The sequence below is a fragment of the Numenius arquata genome, chromosome Z, assembly GCF_964106895.1.
Source record: "Numenius arquata chromosome Z, bNumArq3.hap1.1, whole genome shotgun sequence".
Lineage (NCBI taxonomy): Eukaryota > Metazoa > Chordata > Aves > Charadriiformes > Scolopacidae > Numenius > Numenius arquata.
The window spans coordinates 56314787-56332133 of NC_133616.1; the positions used below are offsets into that span (position 1 = coordinate 56314787).

A 17347-nucleotide genomic window follows, 5' to 3' on the forward strand; every position below is an offset into this window, starting at 1 on the left:
CTGGGCCAGGCCTACCCTTCCTCCTGCTGGGCTGAGCCACAGCAGTGGCCCCACTGAGTACGAGCACCACAGGAAGGCCGTATGAATTGCAGAATCATAGAATGATGTGGGTTTTAAGGGACCTTAAAGATCATCTTGTTCCAGCCCCCTGCCATGGAACATCTCCCACTAGACCAGGTTGCTGAAAGCCCCATCCAGCCTGGTCTTAAACACTTCCAGGGATGAGGCATCCACAGCTTCTCTGGGCAACCTGTTCCAGTACCTCATCACCCTCAGACTGAAAAATTTCTTCCTGATACCTAATCTAAATCTACCCTCCTCCAGTTTAAAACAGCCACCTGTCATTTTAACACTACACTCCCTGATAAAGAGTCCCGCCCCATCTCTCCTGTAGGCCCTCTTCAGGTACTGGAAGGCTATCATAAGGTCTCTCCGGAGCCTTCTCTTCTCCAGGCTGAACAACCCCAACTCTCCCAGCCTGTCCTCATACAAGAGGTGCTCCAGCCCTCTGATCATCTTTGTGGTCCTCCTTTGGACTCACTCCAACAGGTCTACATCCTTCTTGTGCTGAGGGCTCCAAAGCTGGACGCGGTACTCCAGGTGAGAGCCTGATCTGAGCACTCCTGAGGAAGAGCAGGCCCATGCCCTGATGGTCTTCCCTGCCTTGGGGCGCCGGGTGAGAGAGGGCACTTTCTGGGAGCTGGGTGATATCTATTAGGTAGATTATAAGGAATTTTAGAATAGAAGCACCCCAACTTGCAGGGTGGTGTAATTGTTATCCACTCAATAAGTGCCTTATCCCAATACACTCACTTCATACCTCAGACTTGGAACCTTTTTCCTTCAAGGGGCAGAAAGCGGCAGAAGGCCTGACCACAACACAAAATGGCACAGCGAGCAGGGTCTGAGGAGCACCTCAGAAGGTAGAGGTTTATTTAGGTAAGCATGGGGTTCTCCCCTGCTGGCCCCAGTTTCACAGTGTTGGAGTGTGAAACCACTGGTCTGAGAGGGACCCAATGAAAAGCCACATGGTCCTGGCACAGAGAAAAGTTAAAGATGGAAAAGGTAAAGGCATCATCTGTAAGATGTTGGGTGTGTGCTGTCATACCAACTGTGATGAAAAGAGGCGCCAGGAAGACAAAAAGAGAACTGCTTGCTCAAATTGAAAGCTTACAAGGAAGGTATGAGATGCAGCTGATGATGCAAGGTCTAACTCTACAGAAACAAGAGAGAAAATGAGAAGAGACTGAAGAGATTAGAAGATGAAGTTGTACAGATGGTCAGTGCTAACTTGAAGAAACAGGCTGGGACTGTGGATGCCCTTAAAATGCAGGCCCTAACACAAGATCCCGAGCACTGGGATGGCAACATTGGGAATGGCCCCCAAAAGGAGACAGGTGACTGGCCAGATGATGGTGACAATACCATGCAAGGAGTCTTACCTGTTATCAAACATGAGATAAGTAGTGGGATAGATGGGAGACCTGCCTGGGATGGAGATAAGACCACTTGCCCTTGATCTGGCCACATTAGAGAGGGAGTTTGGAAACAGCCCAATGAGTCTGCAATGCAGTGGGTTAAATGAGTTTTATGAGGTAGGAGGTGACTGAACAGTTTTCAATCAAGAGGAAGCTCAGTAGGGAGGCTGGGGAGCTGGCATCCTTTTCAGTGCGGGTCCAGGAGCGTTATGTTCCTTGACCACCCGAGGTGTCCCTTAAACTGGAACGAGGAGAAAAACCGCATATTCACGCTTGCACTGCTCAGGAATTGGCTTATGGATGAGTGCAGTTGGCTGTTGAATAGTTTGTTGATCAAAGGGGATGCAATAATGGCAGGGAAGCTTCAGACCCACCATTGTATTTGATCCTGAACCTCAATAAATTCAGACTGCTCACAAGAAGGTTGGGACCCAGCCTTAAACTAATCTAAATTAGTACCACCCATGCAATGCGAAACAGGCAAAACAATTGGAGATGGTTCATAAACTGACTAACACAGAAGGCTAGAATGGTAAGATGCAATGAAGATGTCACTCAACAAAAACCCCTGAAAGAGGCCAGAACATTCAAAGTTCTGCGGGACCTTGGGTTAAATCCTCAAGGGGATGAGAGACAAGAAAGACCTCAGAAACAGGCTACAAAGGAAAGGTCTAGACCTAGGTTTGTCACTAGCATCAATGCACACTAGCAGTTTTAGGGACCATGGTCCAAACTGCCCATGAAGCCAGCCGGTGTGGCAAGGATGCAGACCACCTGTCTGCCAACCCATTTTATAAAGATGCCACAGAGGCTCTACTCTAGACACTATTGGGTATGCTACCACCCCACTGGCATAAAACTAGTAGCTCCCATACCCTGCCTTGTGTCCCAAGTACGGCATCTTAAACTTTTTGACTGGGACACCAAGGGGGAATCCACATGATGTTATCAGCCTGGGCCCTAACAGATTACCTGAAAGAAGTTCTATTGACACTGGAGCTCAAATTTCTTGTTTTCCCTCTGCCTTAATGGCAGCCCTGGGTATCTCTCCCCATGCATGTAATCACATTGAAGGAGTGGGCAGTGAGCCTCTCAGTGTGTCCACTGCCTGGGAGGTGTTGCACATTCCTGATGAAGAGACACTGCTCTTGTTCCAGACCTAAAACAAGCAATACAGTGCTACAAGCCTGACTGGGGAAGCAGCTTGTGGACAGCCCTGGCCAAAATAAATTTCCACTGGGGCACATACCGGTCAACTCTTGGCAAAGCTTTTCTGCCTGGACTGCCCTTGCCAAACCTGTTGACTTCCCCTGGACTCGAGACCTGCAGACTGGGCAAGCAGTATCTTTTAACCACCCCATCAAAGGGTTTAGACAAGGCCTCCTTTTAAGCATGCATAATAACATCTGGAGCATTCAGACTCCTGACAGCAAGACCCTAAAAATTCCCCACAAGTGGATCCAGGGGTAACCATCCAGCCTTTCCCCACTATTTTCTTTTCTGTTCTGCAGGAATGTCATGGATTAATTCACAACTCAGAACGGCATAATTTGGTTCACTTGTATGGTACAGAGTCCTTGTATTCCACTGAGGCCCCATTGCCAGCACAGAGGGAATACTGGGTGGTGTGAATTGACTTATTGGAGGGAGTGGAGAGGTTTGCCTGTAGTGACCAGGTCAGTAAGGGTTTGCGTAGGTTTTTTTAATTTTTGCTGCTGTTTTTTAATTTTTGGTGCTGTGCTGAAGGTGTACAGGTCTGTTGTATACCTCTAGCTTGAGGTCCCACGCTCTTGAGCCTAAACAACAATGAAAGCTGGCTGGAAGAGGTAGATAGCTGGACCAGCAACACCACACCCATACCTGGGACTGGGATTGGACCACCAAAAGCAGTGGATTTAATTTAACCCACTTTAACGCATCAACTCTCTTGTTTCCTATACAATGCAAGATTGTGACATGACAGACCCAGGCGAAATATGCAACAGTATTCTGTGGGACAATTTTTGGTTCAATCTAGAAGCAGGAAAACAGTGACTCACACACTCATTTCCAAGGCCTTGTTTTCAAATGCAAGATGTTCCCTGGTACATCCACTGAAGAGGAAAATGAAATGTAACCAAGTGGGCCCACACAGTGAATTACTACCCTAAGGTCCAAGAGTTTAAACTCATTGACCCACCTCAGAGAAGTGGGCCCTCTGGTCTCATACTATCCATCAAGCTTTATTCATGTGGGAAAAGAATGCTGCATGGTGGTACAGATGCCCCCAGGTATGGCATGGCTGTGTAGTGATGAATATACCTATCCCAACTTTAATTGGTGGAAAAAATGAAACCTGGGAAAATGCCTATCAGCAGTAAGGCATATCCGAATTTTATTTTAAGTGGACACAAGTTTTTCAAGGCTCGTATCAGCAAGACAACGGTCATACACAATCTAAACCAGAAGGCTTACCTTGACATGCTCCAGTGCGAATATTAGGGATGAAGCCACGACGGCATGGCTGAGGCTGAGCAGGGCACATTTCACAGGGGTGACCCCATGCACGCCCAATGGTTGCACAGCAGAGGGTTTTTGTGCAAACAATCCCAGTTAGCTGGCCCTGACACATCTGGTTGTTAACTTGTGTGAAACATGGGCCTGTTCTGTAATCTGGAAAAAAGAAAACATCACTGTATTATACAAGACAGTGTATTATTAACTATAGAAGGAATCAATTTTTAATCCAGTAGATACTTATATCAAGAAAATTACAAGAGGACCTGGAAATTTAAGTTATCTTACTGCTTACAGAAATAGCATGACACCTTCCACTGAAGGTAATGATTTTCACAAGGTTATCTTATCTTTCAATCTATTTTTCTGATAGATGCAAGTAATGAAACGCAGCTGGACCCAAACCCGATCTGTTTACTCACAATGTATCCAGTAAAATCCGTAACAAGTGAAAGAGTTTTACAAACAAATAAGCAACCAAGTAATCAAAATATCAAATCAGATTAAGCAAATAAGGACCGGGAACTGTTTTCTTGTTCCTAATTTACTTCTTGGCAATTCATGGGAGGGAACTCCAAACCACGGCAGCCACGTATTTGTTCACTCCACATTGATCAAGGTCCATGCCAGTGACTGTCACAGAATCAACATTCCTTCTGGAATGTTTAGCGCAAAATAGTGCTACCTAGAGAGTACTAATTGGTAAACCACCATTTATTTTCAGAGGAATACCATGAGATAATACAACATATGCAATCCGTATCGAGTACGCTTAATATAGCATATAAACGTCTTGAAAATATACTCCTAGTCAAATTCCTGTAAATAGTTAAGTCATTAAGGTTCAACCTGTATAAAAAGAAAGATTTTTTGACCTTATGAGGCTACACAAACTGGGAACAACAATTAACTGAAAATCTCTAGGAACAAATGAGAAACAGATGGTTGCTCTAAGCCAGATTTCATATCCTTATGGAAACTTTAAGAGGGAGTAAAAAAAGAATAAAATGCAAAGCTTCCACTCAGACTCAGTCATGTGAAAGAAGGCATAACAGTGGGGTTACAGCTGCACTCCCTGCTATCCTGTTTGATTCTCCTTTTTTTCCTACTGAAAACTGACTCCAGTACTGATCATGGGAGTCATACATGGTCTTCGTCACACTTTCATTACTGCGCAATTGGTCTCACAACCAAGCTACAAATGGGGCAATCAATGACTTCTAGAATTTTATACTTCCACCCTGAAGAATAAAAATAACAGCTTTGACGTGTTTGGAAAGGGAAAAAATGGTCTTCCCAGTGAGACCTCAGTTCTTTCTTTCTTTCTTTCTTTCTTTCCTTCTTTCTTTCTTTCCTTCTTTCTTTCTTTCCTTCTTTCTTTCTTTCTTTCTTTCTTTCTTTCTTTCTTTCTTTCTTTCTTTCTTTCTTTCTTTCTTTCTCTTTCTTTCTTTCTTTCTTTCTTTCTTTCTTTCTTTCTTTCTTTCTTTCTTTCTTTCTTTCTTTCTTTTTCTTTCTTTCTTCCCAGTGAAACTTTGAAGTTTTCTTTGCAATAAGACGCAAAGCTCTTGAAGTAAAAGCTAGCTCAAATAGTAAGAAACGTTCTGCTCCCTATCTTTGATAAGGTTCACTCAGGTATCAGTCTGGGAAAGACTTTTCAACACTGTTAATTTATACACATTGGTGGTTAATTTCAACTGGCTGTTCACTTTAAATAAAGCTTAGCAAGAAAATAAGTATCCACAACAAAAATGCCTAACAATAAAAGGAGATTAAAAGATCTTAAATACTTGGTAAGGACTGTAAACTTTTTTTTTTTTTAATTTTCATTAGAAAACGACTTTCAGAGTTATACCTTTGGGCTTCCCCTGTGTGCATCAAGCCACAAAGATAGAACCTTTACATATACATATGTATTTATGTAAAACAGACACATTATAAAAGGAAAACCCTGTCCATTAGAAAAAGGTTTCAGTGATCTTTCATCTAACATACTGGAGGACAAGCAGCTTTACAATGGTCTCAGTTTAATGACAACCAAGGTCCTTGCCAAATCAGAGAGCGCTGAATTTTTAACATAAAATATAGATCCTGATGGCTGACAGCAGAAGACATTGATCTCATCAAGCTATAGGCTCATATGAGAATGACAAATATTTGAAACACAAACTCCAACCATCAAAGACTTAAATTTCAGTAATTCACTGTAATCTTGTCTGGATTTTAGTTAAGGGGTAAGGGCAAGGAAAAGACTCCATCACAGTTTATGACCGTATACTTCTTTCACGTAAAGTTTACTCAGGTGTCACAAAGATTGAGGGGAATATGTGATAGTCTGCATTTAACCTGCAAATCATCAGCAATGGTCAGTCTGCTATCAGAAGGAAAATAGAACTGCTCAGAATTTAAGAACTGAAGGAAATTGAATTCTGATTCTGGTGAAAACAAACAGGAATTTGGCTATTAAATTCAATGACAGCACTATTTCTTTCTTGGAAAACAGTATTGTGCTCTATAGCAAATAGCTGTATTATAGTTTATTGCCCAATATTATCTATAAAAGTATTTTCTGTGTCACACTGTGAAAATAACAAGCTTCATATGCAAGGAAAAAGCTTTAACAACTGCTCAATGAGCCAGCTCCCATTCTAATGTCAACCAAATCACATACACCGCTAATATGATAGTAATAAAAATGCTTAAAAAGAGTCCACTTGTTTCATTTTTTCATTAATGACCAAAGTACAAATAATAGACAGATTCTGGGAAAGTCTGTGTTCTACTCTGTGTATTGAGAGCTGATACCTTGACTGTAATCTGAACATTGCAGATTTTTTGCCCAACTGATAATTGCAGTCAGATCAATGAAGATTGAGTCTTTCCTGAAAATTAAGGTTAATTTTAGACTCCTCATGAATAAGATTCTCAAAAACATGAAGCTGAAAAAGTCAAAAGGATGTGTGTAGGTAAACCTGAAAAGATCATCTATGAGCCGCTAGCAACTTTGAGAGCCTCATTATAAAATATAATCACTACCAGAGGAAAGTAAGATTTCCAGTAGTGCAAGGTCCTGCATGTGGGTCAGGGCAATCCCAAGCACAAATGCAGGCTGGGTGAAGAATGGATTGAGAGCAGCCCTGAGAAGGACTCGGGGGTGTTGGTGGATGAGAAGCTCAATATGCACCAGCAGTGCGCTCTCACAGCCCAGAAAGCCAACCGCGTCCTGGACTGCATCAAAAGAAGCGTGGCCAGCAGGTAGAGGGAGGTGATTCTGCCCCTCTACTCTGGTCTGGTGAGAACCCATCTGGAGTACTGCATCCAGCTCTGGAGCCCCCAACATAAGAAGCATATAAACCTGTTGGAGAGAGTCCAGAGGAGGGCCACAAAAATGATCAGAGGGCTGGAGCACCACTCCTATGAGGACAGGCTGGGAGAGTTGGGGGTGTTCAGCCTGGAGAAGAGAAGGCTTGAGGGAGACTTCACAGTGGCCTTTCAGTACTTAAAGGGGGCCTACAAGAAAGCTGCAGAGGGACTTTTTACAAGGGCGTGTAGTGACAGGAAAGGGGTAATGGCTTCAAATTGGAAGAGGGTAGATTTAGACTGGATATCAGGAAGAAATTTTTCAGTCTGAGGGTGGTGAGGCCCTGGAAAGGCTGCCCAAAGTTGTTGTGGGAAGTGTTCAAGGCCAGGCTGGATGGGGCTTTGAGCAATCTGGTCTAGTGGGTGGTGTCCCTGCCCTTGACAGGGAGGTTGGAACTAGATGATGTTTAAGATCCCTTCCAACCTAAACCATTCTGTGACTGTATGATCTCTGGATCCACACAGATTTTTATGGGAATACCAAATCCTGTCCTGCTTCTGAAGTTGTACTCTGCATCAGCCCAGGTAGGCATGGATGTATTCCTGGAGTACTACTCAATGTGCATGATGACCAGAATGATGGCTGCTCATGCATACCTTACTCCCTGCAGTCAAATGGAGTCCGGTTCTTTATGGCCCCTATAATGAAATCAAATAATGATTTATTATGCATCTCTAAAATTTCCAAAGCTTGCGTTCATCAGGACTGATAATCTTGACATCCCAGATCAGTTTGGAACTCTTATTCAGAAAATAAGTAGTTCTGCTGGACAGTATTGTACTTTTATAGCATCTGTTCTCTGAGGTACACTTTTTTATAGGACCAGTCTTCAGATAACATGAAGCAATTACAGCAGGACTAGAAATACAAATTATGTATTCTTCTGTTCAATGGTTGGTGATCCATAGGAATATTCTGGCCAAAGATCTTCTGCGTTAAGAAGTTTGGAATTCAATCAGATATGATTAAACTTGGAACTTTAACAGTTGTGAATTGCATTTGAGTTCCACTACCTCCCCATAAGACATAAGATGATTATGTGTATACTCTGTCAACACTAGTAATGAAAAGCTCAGTTTGGAGGTTATGTTTGAAAGAAAGATTAGAGAATGGAACCAGACTAAAGAAAGTGTTTGTGCAAGAGACTATGAGTGAGTTAGACACAAGAAGGAGTCCTACCAATACATGCATTGCTTAATATAGCCTATGAAGTAAGAAACATATGCACTGGAAACCTGTATGTATGTGCCTACCCATGCCTTAATAGGTAATGCATAAATCATAATATTCAGGTTCTATAATCAAGCAGCTTCCATCAGTGTAAGTCTGCAGGCAGGCATCTAAAAATCTGACTACTGCAGCTTAAACAGTAGAAGAACAAACAAAACTATTATTAAACTTTCAGGTAGATTTATATATAAAAAAAAAATTTGCACAACTATAGCAACTGCATTTCAAACAGGATGATGGAAAACTGGAAAAACTATGGAAAGAGTCACAAGAAAAATTTAACTTTTCAGATACATCCTTCCTAGTAATATTAATATTTTAAAATAATATTGTCATTAAAAATTTTATCCATAACAAATGTATCCATTTTAAACATCTTTATCCATTCAGTTTATTCAAAATGAAGTCCAAAAGTAAAAAGCCTGGATAGTGGCTGGTCTTTTATCCTAGGAGGAAAATGTAAGATTTTACAATATGAAGTGAAGGCAGGCATGTTCGGGCTAAAGTACAGCTGTTTACATAAAGGTCTCTAGTCACACAGTATATTTTTACTCATGGGAAGCAAACATACTAAAACTAGACACCATCTGAAGATACTTTGTAGTTTCAAATGAAGTTGTGGATTTGATTCAGAAATTACCATGTGAGACTCCACAGTATGTTTTATACAGTCAGTCAGACTACATTATTATAATGGTTCATCTGACCTTAAAAACCCTGAGTTTGTGAATCAATCAGCTTTTCCATATTGGTTTTCTTGTCTTATTGTTAGGTGTTTCTTCATTTGTTCCTTTCCCAGCACTGCTGCTGGAATAATCTTGCCAGAAAAAACATATGTTAGAACATATGTTATAAATCATTTGTTGCTTAGAAAGGGTAACTGCTTTGGTGAAAGAAAGTGATTTTCAGCACATACGTGTTGCTCATTTTTTTTAACCTCAGAAAATTATATTCAATATGCACAATGATTTGAAGAATGACAACTTTTATCAACAATCCAAATTGTTAATATAATCAAATTTATTAAGAAGCACTTTGTTCTTGACATCAACATAAAAAAAAAAAACCCTGGAAATAGTATACTGGACTTCTAACTTTAACTATACTCTGGCATTTCTATTCTTTCATAGAAGTGTGCATTCTGTATTCACAAATGGGACTATCCAACTATCACAGTTCTTGGGATCTTTTCCATTAATTGCTTTAAAAAACATTGTAAGTCTATTCTAATTCTACCTGTAATTTAAAAAGCTATTTGACAGGGACCCTACCACAACGATTAGAAACATAAGAATCCTAGTGCTGGGTATGGTCCAATATCCATCTATTTTGTTTTTCTTTCTGTACTGCTGGCCAAAACCAGATGATTCAGATGAAGGTGTAAAAAGCCTGCTGTAAGTAGACATGGGATAATCTGTCTGCCACAGTAAGTTTCCTCCTGGTGCCTAACACCCATTAGCTCAAAGTCTGAAACACAATGTTTAACATCCCAACTACCATTTGTTGTCATTCAGGACAAAACATTAAAATATTTTGGTACACATATAAGGATCCAATTTCTGTTTTAATTTTGTCACAGTCTTAGCCTCCACAGTTTCATGCCATGTTAACTAACTACTCCAGCCTATGAAAATTTTACCTCTTCCCAGGTAACTAAAAAGAGAAAAAGTGAGACATCAAGAAAAGTAAAAAGGCACCTAGACATGTTGGAATGTCTATTGCGAGTTATCTGGAAGAATATGAAAACGTGAAAGTATCTTTTCACAGGAAAGCACAGACTGAAATTTTAACTGAACTAATACCAAAATATTGTTTCTGTGTCAAGCCCAACAGTACTATTTGTGGTACAGAGGCAGCCTCCTGCACCTACAGAAAGCCTATGTAAAACCTCCGGAAGAGTAAAAGGACATAGACTGCAGTGTTGGAGCAGCATATTATCACAAGTCCTGTATTTCATGTCTGTTGAGAGCTAGGAAGATTAGCAGGAAGGAAGTGTAAAGTCTCTTCCATCATTTTTATTTAAACAAAACTCCACAAAACCATAACTAAGAAAGCCATGTGTCTGCAAGTAAATATTTTTAATTATAAGCTATTTTGAATATTGGTACTTCTGTTACTAAAAATAAAATACTGAAAACATTAAGCATGTTGATCAGTATGAATTACATGAGTGAGGAAAAGAGGAGGTCTGAGATATACGTTCCCATCTGTGTCAATTAAAGGACAAAACCTAATACTTGATAAACCTGTTCCACTTCCTTACAAAGCAAATTTGCCTTTCGTAAGGACTTTAGAATCTCTCTCCCATAATTATGATTTATCAAATATTAATGAAGGGATGAGAAAATAAATCCTTCCAACTTCTACCACCTCACTTGCAGGTTCAAGTATAGTAAACAGCTTATTATTACTACTGACACCTCAAAAATCCGTTTCACACATCAGCATTATTAGATAAATAACCTAATACATGGGACTCAAATGCTGGAAAGTAGTACCTGCTATTAGGGTTACCAGGAACTTTACTCCCTTCCAAAAGTAAAACTAGCACAGTGGGTGGAAGTCCAAGAGACTGGACTCCATGTCAGGGAACCTGCAGAGTGGAGAGATTAAGTCTATATAGGCAAAGATCTAAAGTTAAATTTGCCTTACTAGAAGATGTTCTAACATGAAACAGGCTGGAGAAGCAACTGTCTTTATTACACCTCTGATAGGATGCTGTGGAAAATTTTCCCATAATTTTCACTAATATGCAGAGGTCTCCAGAAACCTCAAGCTTATTTTCACTGGTTGTTGCAGCACCTGCTCCCTGATTACCGATGAGATTTTTCAAAGCAGCTGTATCTAAATTTTCCCCTTTTCAATGTGAAATCAAAATGTTTCCATAATTAAATGTATAATTGAGCTCCATCTTCCCTCCATGGGAATTCCCTCTAATACCATGGTTCCTACCGTAGTATCAGAACGACTGGAAGAGCAAGGCATACCCCGTTCTCCCACTGATTCTGTATAAAAGACAGCATTGCCCTTGTGTTTCCAAAAAAATGGGAGCCCAGGGCTTGCTTTGATTAACTTTTCATCTGAGTAAGAAAGGATTGGTAATACTCATAGTTGTACTTGAGTTCAGACCACAAATCTGAAATGTATGCATATGCAAATATTATTCTTCTTGTTCAACTCCAACATCTGCAGATCATAAGTCACAGTATGCAAAAAGATATTTAAACATTACAAAGGTACATATGTTTGTTTTATTAAAGATTATCTAAAACTGTTTTTCCTGCAATATTTTAATCATCCTAATATGGAAAATTGTTCTTTTTGCAGTAATGCTTAGTTGCCAACACTGAGGGTTCACCATAAGGGAGGTTTCAAAGGTAACATGAAGTTAGATGAACTGTACTGATTCAGGCTTGATATAAATAAAAAGCATTTTTTTCAAAGGTGACATCCAACAAGTTACGGAAAAAAAGATTGTTGGCTGAAAATGAGAGCTAGTCTCTTGGAAAATAAAAGAGACTTGGCAAAGCTAATAATTTCTCCTGGAAAAAATAGTCTATGGGCAGTACAACTAGTTAGACTAAGGTAAAGTTCACATAAACCAAAGCCTGAAAAGTAAAGTTGGAGCCTCCTTCCCCCACTTTTTTTTTTTTTTAAAAGAAAACTTACGTGTCAATTCCTTAATTAAGTATTTAATACTGTTAAGTTTATGATTAATGAAAACAATGAACACTGAAGTTTTTTAAACATTTTAAATTATGGATAACTCAAAGTTGAGACACATCCACAGAAAGTTCTCTAGTCATTGTCTGAAGCAATGGCTTTTTATAAAATTTATTTTGATATGTAATAGTGAAGGAGAGCAGTTTAGTGAAAAAGATTTTTAACATTTATTTTAAATATATTCATGAAGGCTTGAACATTTTTATACAGCTGACAGCTTTCATTTTCAGGTTGAGTTTTTACTACTGTTCTACTGGTCCCACATGACCATGTCTGACCAGTTCCTGCAAAGCAATACTTTCCATCACACAAACTCCAGTGATTGATTAGGCAATTTGATATACACATGGCAATTAAAATGGAGTGGAGGTCAACTCTAAATGAAAGAAGAAAAAAAAAATGTGTTTAATGCAACAGTCTATGTGGGGTTTGCAGCTTTTAGCAAAATTCCCATTTCCACCAGTACTGCTGCCATGTCAGTTCTAAGCACACTATCATTTTCCCCTTGCTGGAACAGTGAAAGCAGTTCTTTTCCAAAAACAACATTCCAGGGTTTGTACACCCATTTAAATATAATTGGTATTATGTCAGTTTTAAGTAGGTAAAGCATTAGCATAGTATTATCTGCTGATCTTAATTTTTTATTTTTTAATTAAAAAGAATTCATTGTTAGACACCTAAGCACATAGGAAAGGATGGCAAAGTACCAGACAATCAATAATATTTCTGAAATAAAATATAATATTCTGTAATCAATCTGAACATTGAAGAAAATGCTTCTAATATTTTAAGACTTACAAAACGTTTTGATAAATATACACACACAAAAAGCAGAGAAAGATAGAAGCATGGAAATACTTTCCTTTTGTAATTTATGAAATTTAGTTGCTTTCAGAAGCAAAGTATTTCCATAGACTTACAAACTTCTTGGAAGAAACTGTTGCCATGTGTAACTGTAGTATCATAGACGGACTGCTACAAAATTCCAAGTGTAGAATAAAAGCTGGGAAATAAATATACCTGAATCTTTGTTCCAGCAAGGTTTCCAATTTTGATTTGTTCTGAGCTTCTTGTAAATGTATGTATTTCCTTATACTTCCACAAGCCCTACCACCATATAAAGTTTGCATCCAAGTTTGGATATTGAACTGTAATGAAATGGTGCTTTGAGCAACCTGGTCTACTGGGAGGTGTCCCTGCCCATGGTAGGGGGGTTGGAACTCAATGATCTTTAAGGTCCCTTCCAACTCTAACCATTCTATGACTCTATGAAATACCTCTATGGGTAACTACTTAACACACAAACTGACACACAACAAAGTACTAATCATCAGTTATTACAAGAAGTTACAGGCTGAACTACCCCTGTGCAAAGCGTACACAGAGACAAGAAATCACAAGAATAATTTTTTGCAAGATTCAGCAGTTCATACCTACTATCCTCACATTAGCTTCTTACATCTTTACTTTGCTGAGTTGTCTACAAAATTCAAAGCAGCAAAGTAATTCTGTGTATCATGCTGCCTACTGCCCTCCCCTCTTACGTTTCTCCTTTGAGTTAGAGGAATTCCCAGCATATGGGCATTCTGGTCCACAACTAGGCTCCTTCAAAACTAAAAATACCCATCCCCGAAGCCCCAAGACCCAAACCTCAAAACTTTAATGGAAGGGAAGCCAGGGGTTTTCCTCCCCACCATACAGGCAACGGTAAGACCTAAGTCTACCAAATACCAGAAGACCAGAGTGAAGCCAAGGCCATTTAAATCCTCACCAGGAAAGAACGCTGTACTACCAACAAAGCTTTGTAGGTAGAACAGGGAGGTGCAGAATGATTTTCTGTTACAGCCTGACAGCTGGATGTTTGATTTTTCCATGACAGAAAGGATTCTCCTTACCTCTGTTGAAACTCTGTGCCCTGCACAAAACCTTGTATTCAGATTTCATTGACAAGATTTGCCCATATGATGAAAAGAAAAAGATATTACTCATTAAAACTTGGACTCTGGAAAGCCAGACAAATGCACATTATATTGTTTAATTCCTTCATATACCAACAATTAAGAAATCAATACCTTGCTATATGCATGCAAAGAAAACATGCTACTTTTCTGGACCATAATATGAAAACTTCCATTACATCTTCCACAGGTTTTTGGTTCCCCACCTCAGGAAAACAGTGCTATTCAGTTCAACCTCAAAGAAACAGAATACCTTGTCAGCAAAGAGGAAATTTAAAGATTCAGTTCTGCAGATGTGATAAACTTTTGAGAGTATTGAAGAATAGTGTAAAGAGCACATTGTAGACCCCACCACCCCACCCTCCCCCCACCCCGCTTTGGAGTTCAGTGTCTTTACTCATGCCAGAAACCAATCCCACTAATGAAAGTGAGGCATTTTATACTGGTTAAGACTACCCACGTGGATAAGGGTCTGCAGAACAGGTCCACAGTGAATACTTAATTATTCTCAGAAAGTCTGTTCTCCCCATGGTATGTTGGGACGTACTTCAGTTAGCTGAGTACGAAAAAGCAGTCAGGACAATTTAAAGGTCCAAATGTTCAGTTTTCTACAGCTGCAAAACTTAAAAGTAGCTAAACGTAACTTAAACTTTTGAGGTAGGTGGAGAAGTGGTCTGATGTTTTTTCAGCCCTCTGGCAATCTGCATACTAGTCTGAGAGGTCAAAAATAAGGAGGAGTACATAAAAGGAGATGTTTACATGTTAGCCCCTAGCTGGCCACACACCAGAGACAGAACAAAGTTAGGTGCCATAACACATGATGGAGCCTCTGTTGAAGTTAGGTAAAAGAGAACGACTGCAGCAGTGAAGTGCCTCCTGTTAAATGTATTCTTCTTAGCAGCCATTTTAGGAAGGCCCTCAGAACACACCCATACTCACAAAAAGAGGAGGGAAAGTATTTCATAACCAATTCCTGCATAAATGAAGAAAAACATGCAAAAAGCCTCAGCAGATCAGAAACCCTATTAAAAGCATGGCCATGCAGCTGAATGCAAAGTTGTTAATTATTACTCTAAGTAGGAGAAACAACTTTTTCACACATTGCTCTTGGAAAAAAAAAAATAATCACATTTAGCTTTCAAGAAACATTTCCCCAGATGACTACACAGACTGTCCTGATACTTTGAGTTGATAATAAACTAAAACCCAAGCCAGTTATTATTTACTAAAGTTCTCTGTGTGGAGTCAGAAGCATAGTTTCCTCTTCTTCAGATTTCTGCTTTTTGTTCAGCAAAACGAAAGAGTTCTAGGTATTTACCTCTTTAGCCTATACAGTATTTTCAGTGGGACACTATAAAGTTGAGTATCTTTTAACAGTCAAAACGTGGGACAGAAGTTAATTCAGAGGATTCATCTCTTTTCTCAATAAAGAAACAACTTACTGCCGTTTCTTATATACCAAGCTATTACCCTGACGTGGAATAAACTGGTTTACTTTGGGCACTCCAGTATTTTCAAAGCCTGGAAACAATGTGCTCTTGATTGGCTTCAGCAAATTCTATCTTTGATAATACCTGGATAACTCTTTTCCCTATTATTAGAGTAACTACAGCTTTTAAGACATTGCATAGCTAATGCTTATGAAGACAGATATGGTTGGAAATTTAAATCAGATCAAATATAGATAATTTAAAACCTTCATATTTAATTCATTTTAAATTGAACAATAGTTGAAAATTGAACATTTTCTTTGATACGTAATTGCCATGCCATACTTCACTATCAAAATCGCTAAAACTTTACTTCTAAAGTCCAATATGCTTTTCACCAGTTACATGAAGCTTACCTTTTGACTTTCTGTAACAGAAACATCTTCTAGCATCTATTTTTCAGTTTCCCTTTTTAGTTCTTATAGACCAGTTCAGTGCTGCAGCACTTAGGTAGCAAAACCACAAGAACTATATAGATTCAAATGTGAACAATGGTGCTAAACCTGAATTCTGTTCTTAATCAAAACTCCCAGTAGCTTCTCTGGGATTCCTGCCAGACTTAGTAGTGCAGGACTGAACCCAAAAAGTCTATTTTCATTGGCTTCAGCTGCTCCCTGGGAATCTGCAGAGAGAGATGACTCTCATCTCTCTGTCAGCAGAAGAGAGAGCAATGACTACAGGATGCTACCAGCTGTGTGAAGGGCACTCCATGAGGGGGAAGGCCGTACACAGGGGAAGACAATGAAGTCATGGCAAAGAAGGAAGAATGTACACACTACACATTTCACCCTCACCAGAAAAAATTGGGAAAGACACTCAAAAGCCAATACTTCCAAAGATTAGATCTGCCAGTGGCTCACAGCCCCTGCATTTTGTAAACTCTGATCTGAAACACAAAATTTGTCAGGGAGCTGGTAGCAGAATGGACATAGTGAAAAATACCAGGGCATGCAAAAAACGCAGGAGGAGAAAACAGAAAAAGAAAATGATTTCCAAACATTTGGCATCTGTCTAATCCCCAACCACAGAGACACAGAAACTTCTGTCTCCTCCACACTCATGCTCCTGGGTCGACATTTAGACAGTTTTATTAAACTCCTTTTTTATTATTCAAAACAAAGATAAGGTTTACAGTGAATGACTATGCCCTTTAAGGGAAAAGTAAACAAACAAAGTATCTACCCATTTGTTATTTCTCAGACTTAAGTTTCCATGAGATGTTATCAAAAAATAAATCTATACTTTTCCTCTCTTGTCTCTCGTTCAACCATTGAGTCCCAGTACAGTATTACAAAAGAAGACACAAAGGAATATTCAAAGCCCTTTTTTCACTCTCTCTCAGCTCTACTTTGGTATCTCTGTGTACACAGAACACGTATACACATACCTAAGGTGAAACAATGATTCAACAATTGTGTTGTACGATGAAGTAAGATGAGTAAGTTAGATCATTCTATGTGACACCGGTGACATAAAATATGTAACTATTTGTACAAAAGTATGCAGAAAAATTAAAAAATGTTATTATATATTTTTATTACTTATATTAAAAATATATAAAATACCCTCTTCATATATATGTGTGTATAAACATAAACAGTTACACCTACACAA

At 39.3% G+C, this 17347-nt stretch overlaps 1 protein-coding gene across 3 annotated transcripts in view; it reads right to left on the reverse strand.

Annotated features, from left to right (window-relative positions):
- The window catches only part of FBN2 (fibrillin 2), a 172180-nt gene that overhangs the window by 126589 nt on the left and 28244 nt on the right, over positions 1-17347 (reverse strand). For all 3 annotated transcript variants that reach the window (XM_074166568.1, XM_074166567.1, XM_074166566.1), the window contains exon 6: positions 3933-4130. In XM_074166568.1, the coding sequence (XP_074022669.1) occupies positions 3933-4130 (198 nt within the window). The remainder of the gene's footprint in view (positions 1-3932; positions 4131-17347) is intronic.